General features: G+C 39.9%; 1 protein-coding gene across 6 annotated transcripts in view; it reads left to right on the top strand.

The window, feature by feature from the left end:
- The first annotated feature begins 333 nt into the window (after positions 1-333).
- The window catches only part of LOC107309928 (uncharacterized), a 32,056-nt gene continuing 15,972 nt past the window's right edge, over positions 334-16,417 (top strand). Inside the window, exons 1-8 of one of the 6 annotated variants that reach the window (XM_015855114.3) lie at positions 334-426; positions 694-780; positions 1,706-1,774; positions 8,577-8,610; positions 14,628-14,678; positions 14,979-15,056; positions 15,602-15,738; positions 16,283-16,402. In XM_015855114.3, coding sequence (XP_015710600.1) covers positions 706-780; positions 1,706-1,774; positions 8,577-8,610; positions 14,628-14,678; positions 14,979-15,056; positions 15,602-15,738; positions 16,283-16,402 — 564 coding nt within the window. In that variant the 5' untranslated portion in view covers positions 334-426; positions 694-705. Of the gene's footprint in view, positions 781-1,705; positions 1,775-8,576; positions 8,611-9,074; positions 9,186-10,090; positions 10,231-14,627; positions 14,679-14,978; positions 15,057-15,601; positions 15,739-16,282; positions 16,403-16,417 lie in introns of those variants that run through there. The other 5 variants (XM_085539810.1, XM_085539812.1, XM_085539813.1 and 2 more) reach the window with 5 other exon arrangements.

Genomic DNA, 16,417 nt, shown 5'->3' on the forward strand with positions numbered 1-16,417 from the left:
TGCACTTTTCTGTTTTCTGGGGTTTGTTTTGTTGTTTTTTTGTTTTGTTTTGTTTTTTGTACTGTTTTCTCAGTCTGCTTTTAGAGGGAACTTCCGAGTGTATTTCTTAAATTATATTTGACATTTATTACCAGCCCCGAAAATGTAAAGTTATGACATTTTAAAAGAATAAGTAATAAACTATTTGCATTTAAACCCACGGCCTGTCGCCTTTTCCTCACGCCTCTGAGGGGGCCTGAAAGGGCCGCGTTCCCATTGGCTGAACCTTCCCGGCTTCGCGCCTCACGGACCGCGCCCGTGTAACGGAAATGGCGGCCGCCAGCCGGAAGCGGAAGTGACGCCAGCGAGAAGGCTGGCGGCGGTTGCTGTCGTTACCGACCCGCCTGGGGACGTGAGCTCAGCGCCGGGGGCGGGAGCGGCTCTGAGGTACCGCCGCCTCCTCAGCGCCCTGAGGGGACGGACGGGGTGCGGGGGTGTGTGTGGGTGTGTGGGTGTCTTTATTCTGTGTGAAACCCATCGGGGAGCTGCCCTAACGGCCGGCTTGAGGCTGCAGCGATGTCCTGGCGGTGAAAGACGCGGCTTGCTTTAGAAAAGCACTGAAAAAGGGTTGTTCGCTAAAGGGTTGTGTGTGAATAGAAACGTTGTTATTTTTTTTTTATCATGGGTTTCTTGTCTTAACTGTGTGCCCTGAAGCTGTTCTGCAGGATGAGCACCGCTGCTGAAGATGCTAAGCCGGAAGATGCCAAACCAGAACCTGAGAAAAAAATATACTATTGTGAAGTGAGTGCCTTTCTTTAATGGCTTTTTGGAATACGTGCCAGAATACAGGCTTAAGGTACTTAAACCATGGAAGTTTCACTGAGCTGCAGTGTGGCAGTGTGTTCTCTCCTGGTGAGAGAAGCTGTTAATGTTGGAGGATAATTTGGCTGGTCTTTGGAAGAGCTCCTGATTTAGTGAATTTGGTTTGTTCTTGGGTATTTACAGGTATAGTATAGTGGCCCTTAACGCTGTCTTTCAGATTTCTGTTTGTTATTCATATAGACCTTCTGAAAGTCTCTTCTGTTTTAAAGGATGCTGCTCTGGATCAGAGCATGTTAAGTTTCTGTGTATCACATATTGTTCTTTTTTTCTGGCACATAGAAGGTATACAACAGAATGTCACAATGATAGGCAATTCTATCATATATTGGTCATTGTTTTTTATCATTAATAACTGAAGCAAATAATTGTGAAGCTATATCCTGCAATTGTTCTGATGTTCTGTGGGTCCTAGCACAGCTGGCTTCCTACACTGTCTTTCTGATCCCTTTGGTAAAATGATGAATGGAATTCCAGTTATTCTAGGTTATATTTATTTTGTCTCCATTCCTTTCTAATCACTGTACGGTCATCTCGTATTGATTGGAGAATTTTGGAGAACTAAGAATCCAGTAATTGGAGGCAGGAGGGAAAGCATAGGCTTCTCAAAGATTCCTGCCACCCAGTGTACTTAAATGTATATTGAAGTATTATCTAAACAGGTTTGCACACTGTTTCTGCTCACTTTAGTGGCACGCTTCTGATGTGATATAAACTGCTCTGTTTAAGTTGTAAAAGACTTCCAGCATCTTCTTGTAAAATTGTTTGTATTTCCAGTTCTTACGCCTTGCCAACTACAAAATATCCACAGCATAACTGAAGATGTGCTTTCAATTTATCTTTATAGGTCTGTAAAGTTCCGTGTATGAGTTCTATAAGTCTTCAGTCACACTATCGTGGTATGAAGCATAAAAAGGTAATTTTTTTCCATATAATGTGTTTATGTTAATTTAGTCTTAAACATGGGATTCCTGTAATAGTCACTATTTGATTTCACAAGTATTCCAGTGCTTGTCTAACCCATTAGTAGATTTGTAACAGCTGTTTGCTTGATAAAATCCCAATAACAAGACTTCGAGCTGGGAGACTCAACTCTGTCTAACTTGTAACTTGCAGCATAAGTATTTACTTTGAAGGTAAATGTTTATTAAATGTAGAATTGTGTTTTGAGTTGCACAGACATCACCAATGATGTAGTTAATGAATGCACTGCTGTTTTCCAAGGCTGCATAACTCGCTTGTACTTTAAGAAAACCAGCTTGCTTGAAGTATGAACTTTGTTTATACATGGTAACGCCAGTTCAGATTTTCTACAGGAGCTGGCTCCGTTTGTTTGGAGCATCTCAAAAGGCAGCTTCATATTTTACTACTTTTCCTTGTGTTTTACTTAAATTCCAAGCTGGTATTCTGCGAGGACCTGTTGAGAAAAGAATCTCCAAATGCTGTTTGACTGAACTTTTAACTACGTGACTGAAAAGAAAATGTTAAAATCAGTAAAGCTTGGTCGTGCTCATTTGTCCATTCTATCCCCTGTTACAGAAGGTGACTGTTTCAGATTGCGTGTTGTGGCACTTAGAAGTATCTGCTATGATGTTTTCCTGATGATCTTTTCTTATTCCCAGAACACAAGGCTAACTGCAGTGCCTTTTATCTCGAGTATTTGAGCTCCCCTTTCATTTGTAGAGGAAGAGGGTCTCTCACAGTTCGGCTTTTAAAGCTGTTCAGTAGTATTTAATAACCTGATAGCTGGTCATTTCAGTAGTGTGATCCTTACTGGGGCTGTGGCTCTCCAAATGCTTCCTCCCAGGATTCGGTCATAGTGTTCTTTGTTGAACCAACAGAAACATGCAGTACTGTAGTGTTTTTCATGTCCTGTCCAATGTTCTTGCTGATTCAAGTTCTTTTGGTTTTGCGGTTGTTTCCTTTTATTTCCTAGCTAACCCTCATAGTGGTTGAATTACTGCCGTTTCTCCCTTTTAAAGTGGAAAAAACAGTGCTGATTCTCCCAGCAAATCCACAAATTGCTTTCCTCCTGTTCCATTTGAGTAAATCGCTCTGTCCTAGGCTACATTCTTTGAAGTTTATTGAGCTAATGATGGCTATGAACTGATAGTGACGTTTTGGAAACCGGATGGTTATTAGGGGTTGAATGTTAGTGTTACTGTGGAGTCCTGGTACATCACATGGCTACATTTCTATAGGAATAAGTTTGCAAGGGCATGCTGGCATTGTTTTCAAGTACTTTTAATGCCTTGCTTTAAATTAAGAGATGGCAGAAGATCAAAATCCATTGAGATACCAAAAGAAGTCTTACTACTCCCAAGCATGAGATCGCCATAGAAGTGCTAAGTTTATATTCTTTTGAAGACACATATTGATAATGAGTAGTGCTTTGTTTATATTCCTCAATGAAGATAATTCTTCAAAATGGAGGTTTTTTCTTAGTTTGCTACTAGATCAGAGTTTGTTTATTTGGAGCCTTTTCTATTTGTATATTAATATAAAGAGTTAGCATCTTTTTCCTAACAGGTCTGAGTAATTGCCTAATTGAATAATAGATAATTGGTCTAACCAGAAAGATCAAGTGATTTCTATTTACGTTATGTGATTTATGAGACTTAAACATGGAAGTTCTCATGTCTTCGAGTGCTTAATTTACAAAATATTAGGCACTATTTTAATCATATAGTGTATCTCTTCAGAGTTCTTGCAGTCTCTGTTCCTGAGAATTCAACAATCTATGTTGTGTCAAGAGTTTGGTTTTTCTCACTGATTTCTGTACTGATGAAGATGATGCTTCAGGTCCTTATGCAGGAATAATAAGCATAATACGCATCTATTGCTAATAATTCACAAGGCCTAAATCTGTCAAAAGTACTGGTGTACAAAGATTGAAATAGGGATGGTTGCAGTGCAAGGCTACGTATATCTTTATGTTTTGAGTGTCTCACTACCTTTGTGTAGTTGCATACTGACAGGCTTTGTGGTTTCATTGATAACTGAATATTGGTGGGGACAAGGGTTAGAGTAGTATTCATGTGTCTTTCATAAAGTTCTTGGCTCTTAGGAAATTGGAATTGGCTTGTATTATGTACTTTGAAAACAGTTGAATGTTTATTGTAAACTGGTTAGAAGATACAGTTTTATATGAGTTCACATCTACTCTTTTTTGTACCAAGAGTCACAGGGATATTGTGCTAGAGAGGAAATCCTGGAGCAGAGTGTCTTTTTGCCCCTGCATTTTGAGCAGTTCTTTGTATGGGTGATCCAAGTAGGGTAAGCTTTGCCTCTTCTATTATCTGTCTTTGGAGCACAGATGAAGATTGTCCTGATTATATCAAGGATTCCCACTTCCTGTCTTCCCATCCTATGTTGGGAGAGTAGGAATGCTCAAATTCGAGAGAAGAATCTGGATTCAGAACTTTGCAACCTCATTAGAAATGAGAAATTGTTAGGCTTTTTGCTTCACCATTTATGTTTTCTTGATTCTGCTTTACCCTTTGGCCACTGGTTGTCATGCGTCAGAACTGATGATTGAGAATATCCAAAGTACAGTAAATTTACTTGTCCTTTGGCATGGTATTAAAATCAACTGTACTTGGAAGAAACATTTATTTTAATACTTGGTTTAGTAACATAGGTTTCAGATACTGGGAACTTTCCTTGACATTACAGCGTTTGTTCTGTCTCTGAAGTGCTTAGTACAGTGTTAACCTTCTGCAGCATCTTCATGGTTCAAACTGCTTTAAACTGTAGAGCTTTTCCTACGCAAAAATACGTTTGTGTTAACCTCACACTGCAAGCAACCCAGGAGACTCCCAGAGTCTGTTGAAGATAACTTCCTTGTCCAGGTGTTGGACAGACCAACTAGAGGAGAAGTGTTGCTCAATCTGGTACTTGCCAGTGCAGAGGAGATTGTTAAAAAGGTTAAGATTGGAGGCAGTCTGGGCTGTAGTGGTCATGCCTTGGTCAAGTTATTGATCTCTATGAATATGAGCCTGGTCAAAAGCAAAGCCAGGACCCTGATCTTTGTGAAGATGAACTTCAGGATATTTAAGGAATTATAGGGTGTGATCTCCTGGGAAGCTTGGGGGCAAAGGAGCAGAGCTGACAAACTCTTTAAGGACACCTTTCTGAGAACACAAGAACTCTTCAACCCCCAGCACAGGAAATCCTGAGAAGGAGGAAGGAAACTGGTGTGGCTGAGTAAGGACTTATTGAAGGGAAAAGAAGGAACAGCACAGGCAGCAGAAGCAGGGTTGGGTGGCCTGGGTAGAATACAGAGATGAATCTGGACACAGACATCCAGCTAGGGTGCAGATGGAAGTTGGTGAGGGTGTGAAAAAGAAGGAATTCTACAGGTATATTGATCAGAAGAGACAGGCTGAGGAGATATGATAAATGAGAAGGAAGAACTGGCTACAATGGATGTAGAGAAGGCTGAAGTATTCAGCGAGTTCTTTGCCTTGGTCTTGGCTGGCAATAAGTCTTTGTGAACCTGTTGTGTTACTGCGTCCTCTGAGCGAGTTTGGGGGGATGTAGAATCTGTTCCACTGTAAGAGCAGAGCAAGTCTGAGAACAGCTCATGAGGCTGCGTTTGTACACATCACTGAGTCCAGGTGATCTGCATCCCAGGGTCCTGAAGGAACTGGCTGATGTGATTGCCAAGTTATTCTCCATCGTACTTGAGAAGTTGCGTCTGTCAGGCAAAGAGCTCTGTGACTGAATAAAGGAAAACATCACTCCCATCTTTAAGAAAGGGGGAAAGGAAGAACTGTGGATCTACAGGCTGGTGAGCCTCACATCTCTGCCTGGGAAGATCAAGGAACAGATCCTCTTGGAAGCTATGTGAAGGCATGTGTGAGATGAAGAGGTGGTACGGGACAGCCAGCATAATTTCAGCAAAGGCAAATCACGCCTGACCAATCTCTATGATGGAGCGATGACACTGGTGGACAAAAGAAGGGCAACTGATGTCATTTATATGGACTTGTGCAAGGCCTATAATGTGATCCTGTATTACCTTATCTGTCAGTTAGGGAGATAAAGATTTGAAGGCTGGACGAAGGTGGTAGATAAAGAATTGGTTGGCTGGTTGCAGCCAGAGGGTTGTGGACAATGGATCCCCATACAAGTAGAGATGGGTAATGAGCGATGTCCCCCAAGGGTCAGTCTTGGGACCAGTGCTCTTCAATGTATTTATTAGTGGTGTAGGCAGTAGGACTGAGCATATCCTCAGCAAGTTTGTAGACTACCAAGCTGAGTGGTGCATTTGACACAATAGAAGGGAGGAATGCCATGAGAGGGAGCTGGACAGGCTTGAAAAGTGGGCACATGGGTATTTTCTGAGGTTCAACGAGACCAAGTGCATGATGTTGCACTTGGGTCAGAGCAATTGCAGCTACAAACTGGGGAGAAGAACTCACTGAATGCAGTCCTGCGGAGAGGGACGTTTGGGACCTGATGGACAAAAAGCTTAACAGTGAGCCAGCTGTGTGCAAGAGCATCTGGGAAGGCCACATGTTTCCTGGGCTGAATCAAGAGGAGTGACCAGCAGGGTGGGGGAATTGATTGTCCTCCTCTACTCTGCCCTCGTGAGGCTGGATCTGGAGTGCTGCATCCAGGCCTGGGACCATCAGCACAAGAAAGGTATTGGAGCTGTTGGAGTGGGGCCATAGGAGAATGGTGGAGATGATCAGAGGGCTGGAGCACCTGTCCTATGATGACGAGCTGAGAGATCTGGGCTTGTTCAGCCTGGAGAAGAGAAAGCTTTGGGGAGACCTTACTGTGTTCTTCCAGTACCTGAGAAGACCTTATAAAAAGGAGAAACCAACATTTACGCAGTCTCGTAGTAAAAGGATGGGGGCATTGGCTTTAGACTAAAAGAGAGGAGATGTAGGTTAGATGCTTGGAGGAAATTCTCTACTTAGAGGGTGGTGAGGCACTAGCACAGCTGTCCAGAGAAGCTCCATCCCTGGAGTCACTCAAGGCCAGGTTGGATGGGGCCCTGGGCAGCTGAGCTGGTATGGGTCAGCTCTGCCCATGGCACGGGGTGGGGCTGGGTGGGCTTTGAGGCCCCTTCCAACCTAAGCCGTTCTGTGAATAATTTGATTTTCTGTTAATTCACTGCTAAGGTAGCTTATGTGATTTCAAGGGTGTATGTATTTAGGAAGAATTAAATGACGTTTCCGTAATTAACTGCATGTGAAACAGTGTTTTGTTAGATAACCCTTAACCTTGAAATGTGTGTAAACTAATCTCGAGGTGCCTCTATGAGGTTGGAACCCTAAAAGACAGCAGTTTTTGAGTTCTGACTTCTCGTAGTTAGACACTTTGTTAAAAGTTACTCTAACTTTTCACAGTCTTAGCTCAAAAACAGTTGTTGCATTTTGCTTGTGACGTGAGGACCAGGACAGAGAAAAAGTTTCTTAATAGGTGAGAATATTCATTCTCAACGTAGTTTTGTTCTTTTTGTTTTCTTCTTGAAACACTAGAGAAGTTCTGTTTTACTTGTGACCCACCAGTCTCAGCCATGGAACAACATGTTTAGTGTTAAGGCAGTAATCCAAGTGCAGTTGAAATAGATTGTCTAGAAGTGCTCAGGAAGAAACTCTTTCAACAGCAGCTCATAGTTGCTGATATTTTTTCAACACTTCTCTGAAATGTTAGGTATTAACAGCTGTTTATTGTAAAACTGGTGTGGAATGACAAGTGGTTTTGTGCATAACAGAAGCACTTGTGGCAGGATAACTGGAAGGAAGACCCTGTGTTCCAAGTTTACAAAATCCTGCTGAGTTCATACAGCACCACCCGCTCCCTATTTGTGATACCGGGGTTAAGTGACTTCCTTTTTTTCCCCCCCTATTTTGTTTTTAGCTACTGTGGAAAATGAACTGTTCAGCTTCTTGAAAAGAAACAAAACTGTTGTGTCACTCTTGATTCTTATTGAGCTGAATTCTTATTGAGAATTATTGAGCTTGATTCTTATTGAGTTCCATGGAACTGAGTACTGAAAACAGAGCACTGAACTCCATGGAGTGCTCGTGGGTAAACAGCTGTCGTGCTGCGAATGACGACTCTTCTTTTCATTTTTTTTTTTGTGGCAAGTTTGTACATATTTGCTAAAAAAGGTCTCAAAATGAGTCAATATTTGTTTTAGCCATGTTTTAAAATGGAAATTTAAGTTACTCTTTTTCTCAGATGCTTCCAAAAAGCGATCTCTTCTGGATTCAGCTGATGAAAGCCACTTTTCCCATTCTTCATAACAGACTAAACCTTCAGGAAACGTGGTTACCCTGGAATTTTATACAAACCCACCCAATATGTTGGGGAAGCTATTTTTTTTGTTGGCTTGTTATTCTTTTCCTTTGTGAGGTTTTTGTTTTCTTGATGAAGCTACAGCTTTTGGAACCTTGGGGGCTGCAGTCATGTGGAAACCAAAGTTTTGTCTGGCATCTTAAGATGTCATTAATACCAGGGCTTTCTTGACATTTACCTTATGTTAACTGGAAGTAGGCCTTTGCCAGTACTTCGAGCTTTTGCAGATAATCACAAAGGCTCATTTTTTCCTATTTGATAATGGAAAATTTGGCCTGTAATTGTAATTTGTCTGCAAAGGCTTCATTCAGGAAGTACGGGGTTTTTCTTTCAAATGGCACAGCACATTAATTTCTTTTTCTTATTTTATTTTGGGATGACTTGCATCTTCATTACTAAAGAAAGAAGAAGCACTGAGGTTCAAGACTGTCTATAGTAAGTATAATGCTTTTATCTTTCCAGCTTCTTAGTGTAGATACTGCTTGGGGGGGGGGTTGATATTTGTTGCTTTTCCAGTAGTTTGTATATTTGCATTTGTCAGATCTGTACACCTGTAACTATGGTTCTCTTTATGTGCTGAACATTTTTTGAGGTAATTATCTAACAAACTGTTGAGCTAATAAATACTCAATACTGTGAAGCCTTAATTTTGCCTTTCTACTTCTAAGTACCTACATATCTGTTTAATAGAGGAATAGGTCGGTTGTATATTAGTTTCTTACCTTCCTAAGCTAAACTATCTTCTGTGTGTTGTCAGCTTCATGCTCTTATTGCTAAGCTTCAGGCAGTATACTAAGAATCTGTACAAGTAGGATAACAGCAGTGCTGCAGATGCTGCTTTACCTGTGCTGAACTTGCCTAGCTGCATCACTGGAATGTTATGCCTTTCTTCGTTGTAGTGTGGACTTGGAGTAGCAAAGACCCACTCAATGTATACTGAGTTGTTGGGGAATGTCTTCCCCATAAAGTGAGAATATGGATCCAGACTGACATGTGCCAAGAAAATGACAGTAAGTGGTAAAAGACTCAAAATCTGGGATATGACTTGTTTCAAAATGGTTTGCTGTAAAAGCATGGATGTACAAGATTTTAAAGTACCACAAGCAGAGAACAGTGGCATATATGGAAGCAGTGATTAAAACCAGTGCGAAGATCATAAAGTGGAATGGACACACGGTCATCACAAGCAATAAGCCTTTCATTTCATCTTTTTAGCATGTTCTCCTGAGAAGCTAGGCTTACAGGAACACATTTTGGCTTTGATGTCTATTCTCCAGCATCTTTATAACCAGATTAGTCAAAATGGATTCCCAGTATGTATCTGCACAGAAAAAAGTGATGTCAGCCCTACACTGAAGGAAGCGTTGCAAGCTGAGCTCATCTCTTACTGCACTCTGAAGAATCAGCATAAGAGAAAAGTCCAGCAAAAGCACTGGTTGGAGTCTGTTTTTAAGAGGCTGGCCTTCATTATCTTCACTGTTGTTTTCAGGCTGAAAACAGAACATCAGTACAAGGCACATCATTCAAGTGTGTGAACAGCTCTGAGATGTTCTGCATCAGTAGACGTAAGATCTGTATGTTGCGCTGCTCTTAGAAATATTGGTAATGCTGCTTCTTGACAGAAATTCTGCAAGAGTTCTGAAGATATGCATGTCTCTGCAGTGTCCCGTGGGTTTTCAGCTGTGTAGAATTTCATTGATATCTCAGTAACAACAGATTTCTTTGGCCGTGGGTGGAATATTTTTAGAGAAAAATGGGTTTCTATACCATTCTTTGATTTCATATTGGAAAAGATAATTAAGAATAGTGCTGCTGATGAATGTGATCTTGTAAGCTTGATTACTGAAGAGGATTCTGCTTCAAGAACGTAAAGTTTTGTTTTGGAGAAGTAATGCGAAAAATTGCTTAGTATGAAAATTGGATCTTGGTGAAGAGGACAGAAGGAAGTGTGACAGCAAGAGTGGTGGGATGCAGGTGTCTGTTGCAAAGACCTGTGCTTCTGGAAAATGATACTACTTAATGTACCATGAGCTCAGCATTCCATGAAGGTTTGAGGTAAGAACATACGGTTGTTTCAGCTGCAGCATCTGACATATCATATGTTAAAGTTTTTCAGCTGAGATATATCTTGTGGAAATGGATAAGTCCCTGATTGTTAAGGAAAGTAATCTTGCATTTGCAACTCTAGGAAACAAACCAGAGCTGACTTTTGGAGTAGTAGCAGCATCACAGGATACTACAAGGCAGAAGCTTTATAAGATGTGCTTTGTTTAGAACAGAAAATCCCGAACCACAGTAATCCATGTTGAAGCAATAAGCGTCTGTTTTCCACATTCTAATATGGAATGAGTGGCCATACTACTGATGTCTCCTTCATTCTTCTATGTCTGTCTTGACCTGTACTTCACTGAAGACCTGCATGTGGGAAGCCGACTTTGTAAGCTATTGTTTTAGTTGTCTTGTCCAGAGAAGGCCAAAAATTAACCTGCTGAAATTACTTGTTTGTTTGTCTTAGGGGTGCACATGGTTTCATGTTTGCTTTTGGTGTTTTTCTTTCTTTTTTTTTTTTTTTATTTATTTTTTTTTTTTATTTTGAGGGGTGGGGAGGAGTGAAATATAGAGCTGTTAATTTAAAGCAGATACAGAACTTCTCAAACTCTTCAACTCTTCATGTTATGAGCTACATTTTATCTTGAGAGTCTGTAGCTCTCGGAAGTTTCATTGATGTGCTCCATCACTGAGGTATAAGAATGAAGTCTGAATATGGTTGGCTTTTTATTTTAAATAGCTGATGAATTGTACAGTTTGTAGACATACAGCAGGAATGAATACATTGTATAAAGAGTATTTGTGGGTTACCTGGTGGTAAGTGTGGATATTCTTAACATCCATTGTGTAAAGTATGAGTTCATTGTCATTTGAAGATATAATTTCATGGGATGCTCTTATTGCTATTGTGTGCTGTTCTAGTGAGTATCATCAAATACTCCAGTGAGAATGAAACATGGCAGCAGGTTCTCAGTGGAGTTTGAAGAACCAGGAGCGAAAATGTATGGATGTTGTCAAAGCGAAGAATTAGTTTTCTTGGAAATCACTTGAGATAAAACCTAATGGGTATCTGAAATATGCGTTATCTGACGGATGAGTACTTGAGAAGATGAAGTTGTACATTTAATATGTTTTAAATTGCCATCAGTGGTGGCGCAGTGGTAGGAATGCCGCTTTGCAACACCGGAGGCCTGGGTTTGAATCCCCCCTGTGGTGCAAGTGGTAGAAGTGCCGCTCTGCTACGCAGGAGGACTCGATGATCTCTAAGGTCCCTTCCAACCTGCACGAGACTGTGATACTGTGATGTCTTCCTTTCTACAAAATTAGTAATAATACATTCCTTTGTCAGTTGGGAGAACACCACCAATACAGCTGTCATTCATAAAACAAAATGGCCATTTCCCACCATGGTTTGGATGCTGAGTGTTTCAAGCAGTGGTGAGCATGACAAACTGTTTAACTATGCAGTCTTGTTGCCTTTGAAGTCAAGCCGGGAAATAGGTCTGGTTACAGATGATGGTGTTTGGAGGTGTGCTGCTTTCTGTAAGAAAGACTTGTGGATACCGCTAATGTTTCATACGGCAAAACTATCAGCAGGTCAGTTTTGTGGTAGGCAGAAATGTGTGTCTGGTGGTTTTTGTTTTCTGTCTGCTCTCAGGCAGTTTAGAAGAGAGAATCTAAATAGATGATGTGAGAAAAGAAGGTACTGAATTTCTAGGGCTTTACTGGGCTTTGATTTAACTTAGAAAGTATATGAATTCTGATCGTGTGATTTCTTTGCACAGTGGTAATTCTTTCAGCTGTACTTGAGGAAGTTGCATCTGTGTGTTCAGGGATAAGGAAGGGAAGAGATGGAACACTTCTTTCCTACAACCTTTTTGGCCAAAGAAGGAAGAAGTTTGGAAAACTGCTGTTGTTTTGACCAAATAGATTGTGTTCTTTGCCTTTTGTATTCAAACATCTGTCTGCTCTGCTGAGTTCAGTTCACTGCTGTTGGTGATATCTGACAGTCAGTACAAATGTGTGTGCACTACAAATACAGGTGTAGATATGGAAGGAGGAAAACAAGTATGTAAAGGACAGTGTCACTGAATATTAAAAGGAGAGGGGTTTTGGTTGTTCTGTTAGTATAGGTTACTAGTGTCTGGAAAATATTCCATGCTAAATAAAGTTGCTATTCAGAAGGGATTTTCTGAGGCTATCTCATTTCCTGCTTGAATTAGGACTGTTGTCAAAGTTGTTTATTGGAGCAGTGAACATCTCCAAGGACAGAGTCCCCTACCTCCATTTAATTGATCTGGATTTGCTGCCCTGACTTAAGTTTGTTTTAATAAAGTAAATCTGCAGCTCCTAAGCAGCAATCTGTTTTTTCTTTCTTATGCTTTTGCCACCTCTTGAAAGTGTTTGACTTGTCTTTGTAACTGCTGCTTGAGTATTGATGCGATTAAATCTCCTCTTAACCTCTACTTTACCACAGTAAACAGTCTCAGTTGTCTGTGCTGACCCTCTGAAGGGGGTTTACCTTGTTTGTAGACAGTTGCTTTTGGCTGGTGTTCAACTTAGCATCTGTCAATACTGTCAGGTTCTTAGTCACTGTGCAGCTGCTCAGCTTGTGCTCATCAATGGCATTAGTTTGGCTGTAGAACTCTACAGTTCTTATGTTACATAAAGTTTCTTTAATGCTCACGGTTCCCATGGTCCTGCTCAACTGAAGCTTTGACATCGGTTGTATTCCTGCTGTGATTTTGCTGATGGTGTTCTGTGAATCCTCAGTCAGATTACCAATGAAGAGTTTAATTGCAATGGGCCCTGTTTGCTGAACAACTGTAAGAGTCTGGATTGATACCTCTTGGGGTGTGGAAGTGCAGCTGATTTTTTTCCATCTTGTTTATCAGTCTGATAGGCTTTAAGGGAAAATACTACTGCTCTGGTTTTAAGATACTTAAGAAATACTATTTAACATTATTAGTGGACTAACTACAAAGCCACTGGGCTCATAAATGTCAAGCTTAAGTGCTAGCATGCAGAACTAGCTTCAGTGCATGGGAGAGTGTCTTATTGGATAATAACTTCTGTTAAGCTGTTAGCAGAGACTGTTACAGCTATCTGCAAATGCTTGAAAATAAGGAAAGAAAAAATCACCTCTGAGTGTCTTTGGTAGTAAAAGTTGTAATTAAGTTGTTGTTGTCTTTTTCGTTTATTTCTTTTTAGGCTTGATTTATGTGTAAACCTCAGCCATGCTGCAGCAAATTAGAATAGAAGAATAGTACTCTGCAGGTGCCTATTGATGTCATTTAGCTTATCACCATGCTGTCAGGGCCTGCTGGACCTGATATCCAACTCAGGCTGCATGCAGCCTCAGAGAACAGCTCTGGAATTAAGTAGTTTTCGCACTTGCAAAGTAACTGGAGAGCCTCTTTTGTTTATGCTACCGTGAACTTTGATGCTTTTTACTGAAAAAACTGGATAACATTTGTCCTTCTTGATTTCTCACAATTTAATCTAAAACTTAAACCTCTCCCTTATGTTAATAGTGCAGTTGTTTGCAGAATATTTGCAGCTTTGATCTACAGTTCTGATATGCATTTCCTTGCTGCTGATCTTGTGCAGAAGAAGGAGGAAGCTTGTGCTATATGCAGCATACAGTATTTGCTATGAGCATGGAAAATCCCTTCGAAAATAAGAATTGCATGAGCAAATGAATAGTCTTAATTTTTCAAGTTCTTAGGCTAACCATAACTCAGATTTGTATGATCCAAATTGTATGATCTGTACGTCAATTTTCAGTAATTCTTGGTTGTAACAATTTCCAAAATGCTGAGAGTATCATTAAAGTTCACCTGGGTATGTCTGTGTGTGTGGATTTAAGGGTGAATGGAGCAAGGGAAAGAGGTTCCCAGTGAAGGGGTCATGTTTAAAAAAGCTCATTTAGACATTCAGTCTGAAATTGGTTAAAGATACTACAGATGCCTGCATTAAAGTGCTGTTCTTCATGCCATTTAATGACTTGGGACTATCTAGGTTCTAAATATTTAGGTAGGAGTTCATCTATCAGGCACCTATACTGCTGGATCTGCTTTCATATAGAATACCAAACAGCTAAAATAAATAATTAGATAGTATGGAAAACAATAAATAAATTAAAAAAAAACAACCCAACAACAAAGTAATTGGATATGCTGTGTTTTTATGGTACTTACCTATGTGTTTGGTATATTGTATAAGTGAGGAAGGTGAGCAGAAATAAAAACTTTTTCATATTTGGAAATATGTTGTACACTGAGCCTGTATTAAACAGGCATAGTGTAAGATAACTGTTCAGGTCTTTAATGTGGTTGGATGATCTACTATGTACTTAAGATCATGTGAGAAGAACTGGTCTGACTGTCAAACTGTCATCTTAGGTCCTCCAGCTCCCTTCCAAACAACGATGAACTATGAAATGCAGAGACCAGGTATCTGAATATAAATGAGCTAACCTCCTTTTTAAATACAACTTTGGGCATCATTAAAATAAAACCATCAAAGGTTTTGTGTGTAAAAATGTTATTGAAAGCATAGCACTGGAGTCGTCTTGTGAATGATTGAGATTCTCTCCATTTCTCTTTCACATGTCGGAGTGAAAATTAGCTTTGTTCCGCTAAGTTCCCCTTAAAACTCCTGTAACATCATAGAAATTGAATGCAAACAGTCTGATGCACTTGTTCACTTTACTGTAATATTTATTTGTGTTGTTTTTTTTTTTTTTACCTTAGTGAAGAGAGGACTCACAAAGGATATAACATGTCTGAAGGATTTTATTAATGATCCCAAAAGAGAAGAACCTCTAGTTGGTATGTTGCTTTTTTGTTGTTGTTGTTGTTGCACTGAGAAGAGCCCGTACCTATGCTCTTTGCACTTTCCTTTCACGTGGATCTGTACACACTGAGGCTCCTGCCTTCTCTATTGCAAGCTGAACAATCCAAGCTCTCTCAGCCTTTCCTCATGTGAGAGGTATTTATGTTCCTTCATCATCATTGTGTGGGAGCTGGAGAGGTCCGCTCGGCCTCATTGAATATCAACTTGCTGATAGTGAGGTTCTGGAAAGGAGACAGAAGGTCTGAATAAACGGGTGTCTTGTACTGAGGCATAAGATAAACTGCTAATGATGAGGACTTGTTATGGAGCTTGCTTGCTTTGTAGCCAATGGATTGTTAGTGGAAATGTACTGAATGTGCGTGTAAACCTGACCTTTGTGTTCCTGAACAAGTGTTGAAATTCTGAAAATGGAATACTCTTCTTTGTTAATTTTGGCTTTTAGTGAGCATCTTTGAACAAAATACATCTGTTTATAATAGCCTGTTTTAAATATAGGTGTTTGTAATTTGTTCTTTTACAGGCTTAGAGCATGTGGTTGAAATCAGATTTGAAGGAAGAAGAGAGCCGCATTATGAATGCAAGCTATGTGGTTTTAATACAGAGATGGCACCCATGATAGAACATCTTAGTGGATATAAACACAGAAGAGCATACATAGTGAGTAATTTTGATTACAGGATATTATCTTTTTTTTCCCTATGAATATCTACATCAAGTGTGAAGTTTAAGCCCCCCATATAATGTCATACTTAATAATTACTTGATTGAGTATTGATGGGTCAGATCAACATGAATAGCTATAAAGCTGTGAGCTACTGAGAAAATGTGGTACAGAGGTGCATGCCTGCATCTATTCAGTGTCTGTTCTTAAGTATTTTAATCTCATCTGAGGTCAAGTTCTCAGGCCTTGGTTCTCTCTCATTCCTTAGCATGCCTGTATTATTGTTGGATACTGTATAGAGCATGTTACCTTTCAATTGCAAACTTAACATAGTATCCAAATTCTGTTGTGAAGACTGCCTATGAATTTTCAACATTAACACTGAACTAGTTGTTGTTATGGAGGAGAAACTACCTACTCATATTCAAAACTATGTTTACTAGCCCTTAGTCCTTAGCTAGTCTAAGGAATGAAATGTGCCTGTTTTTTTATAATATATGAATTTTGATGTTGCTCATCTAAAACTGTTCTTTTTAACAGTCTAAAGAATTTCCAGACAAAATGAAGAGAAAGGCAACAGATGTAAAAGAATGCAAAGTCTCATTTCTCAAAAGAATAGCAGGAGAGCTAGAGAAGACCGAAGGATTAAAAATGTATAAGGTAACTATAAGTAAA

The sequence above is a fragment of the Coturnix japonica genome, chromosome 2, assembly GCF_054131305.1.
Source record: "Coturnix japonica strain WE chromosome 2, WE-NBRP24, whole genome shotgun sequence".
Classification (NCBI taxonomy): domain Eukaryota; kingdom Metazoa; phylum Chordata; class Aves; order Galliformes; family Phasianidae; genus Coturnix; species Coturnix japonica.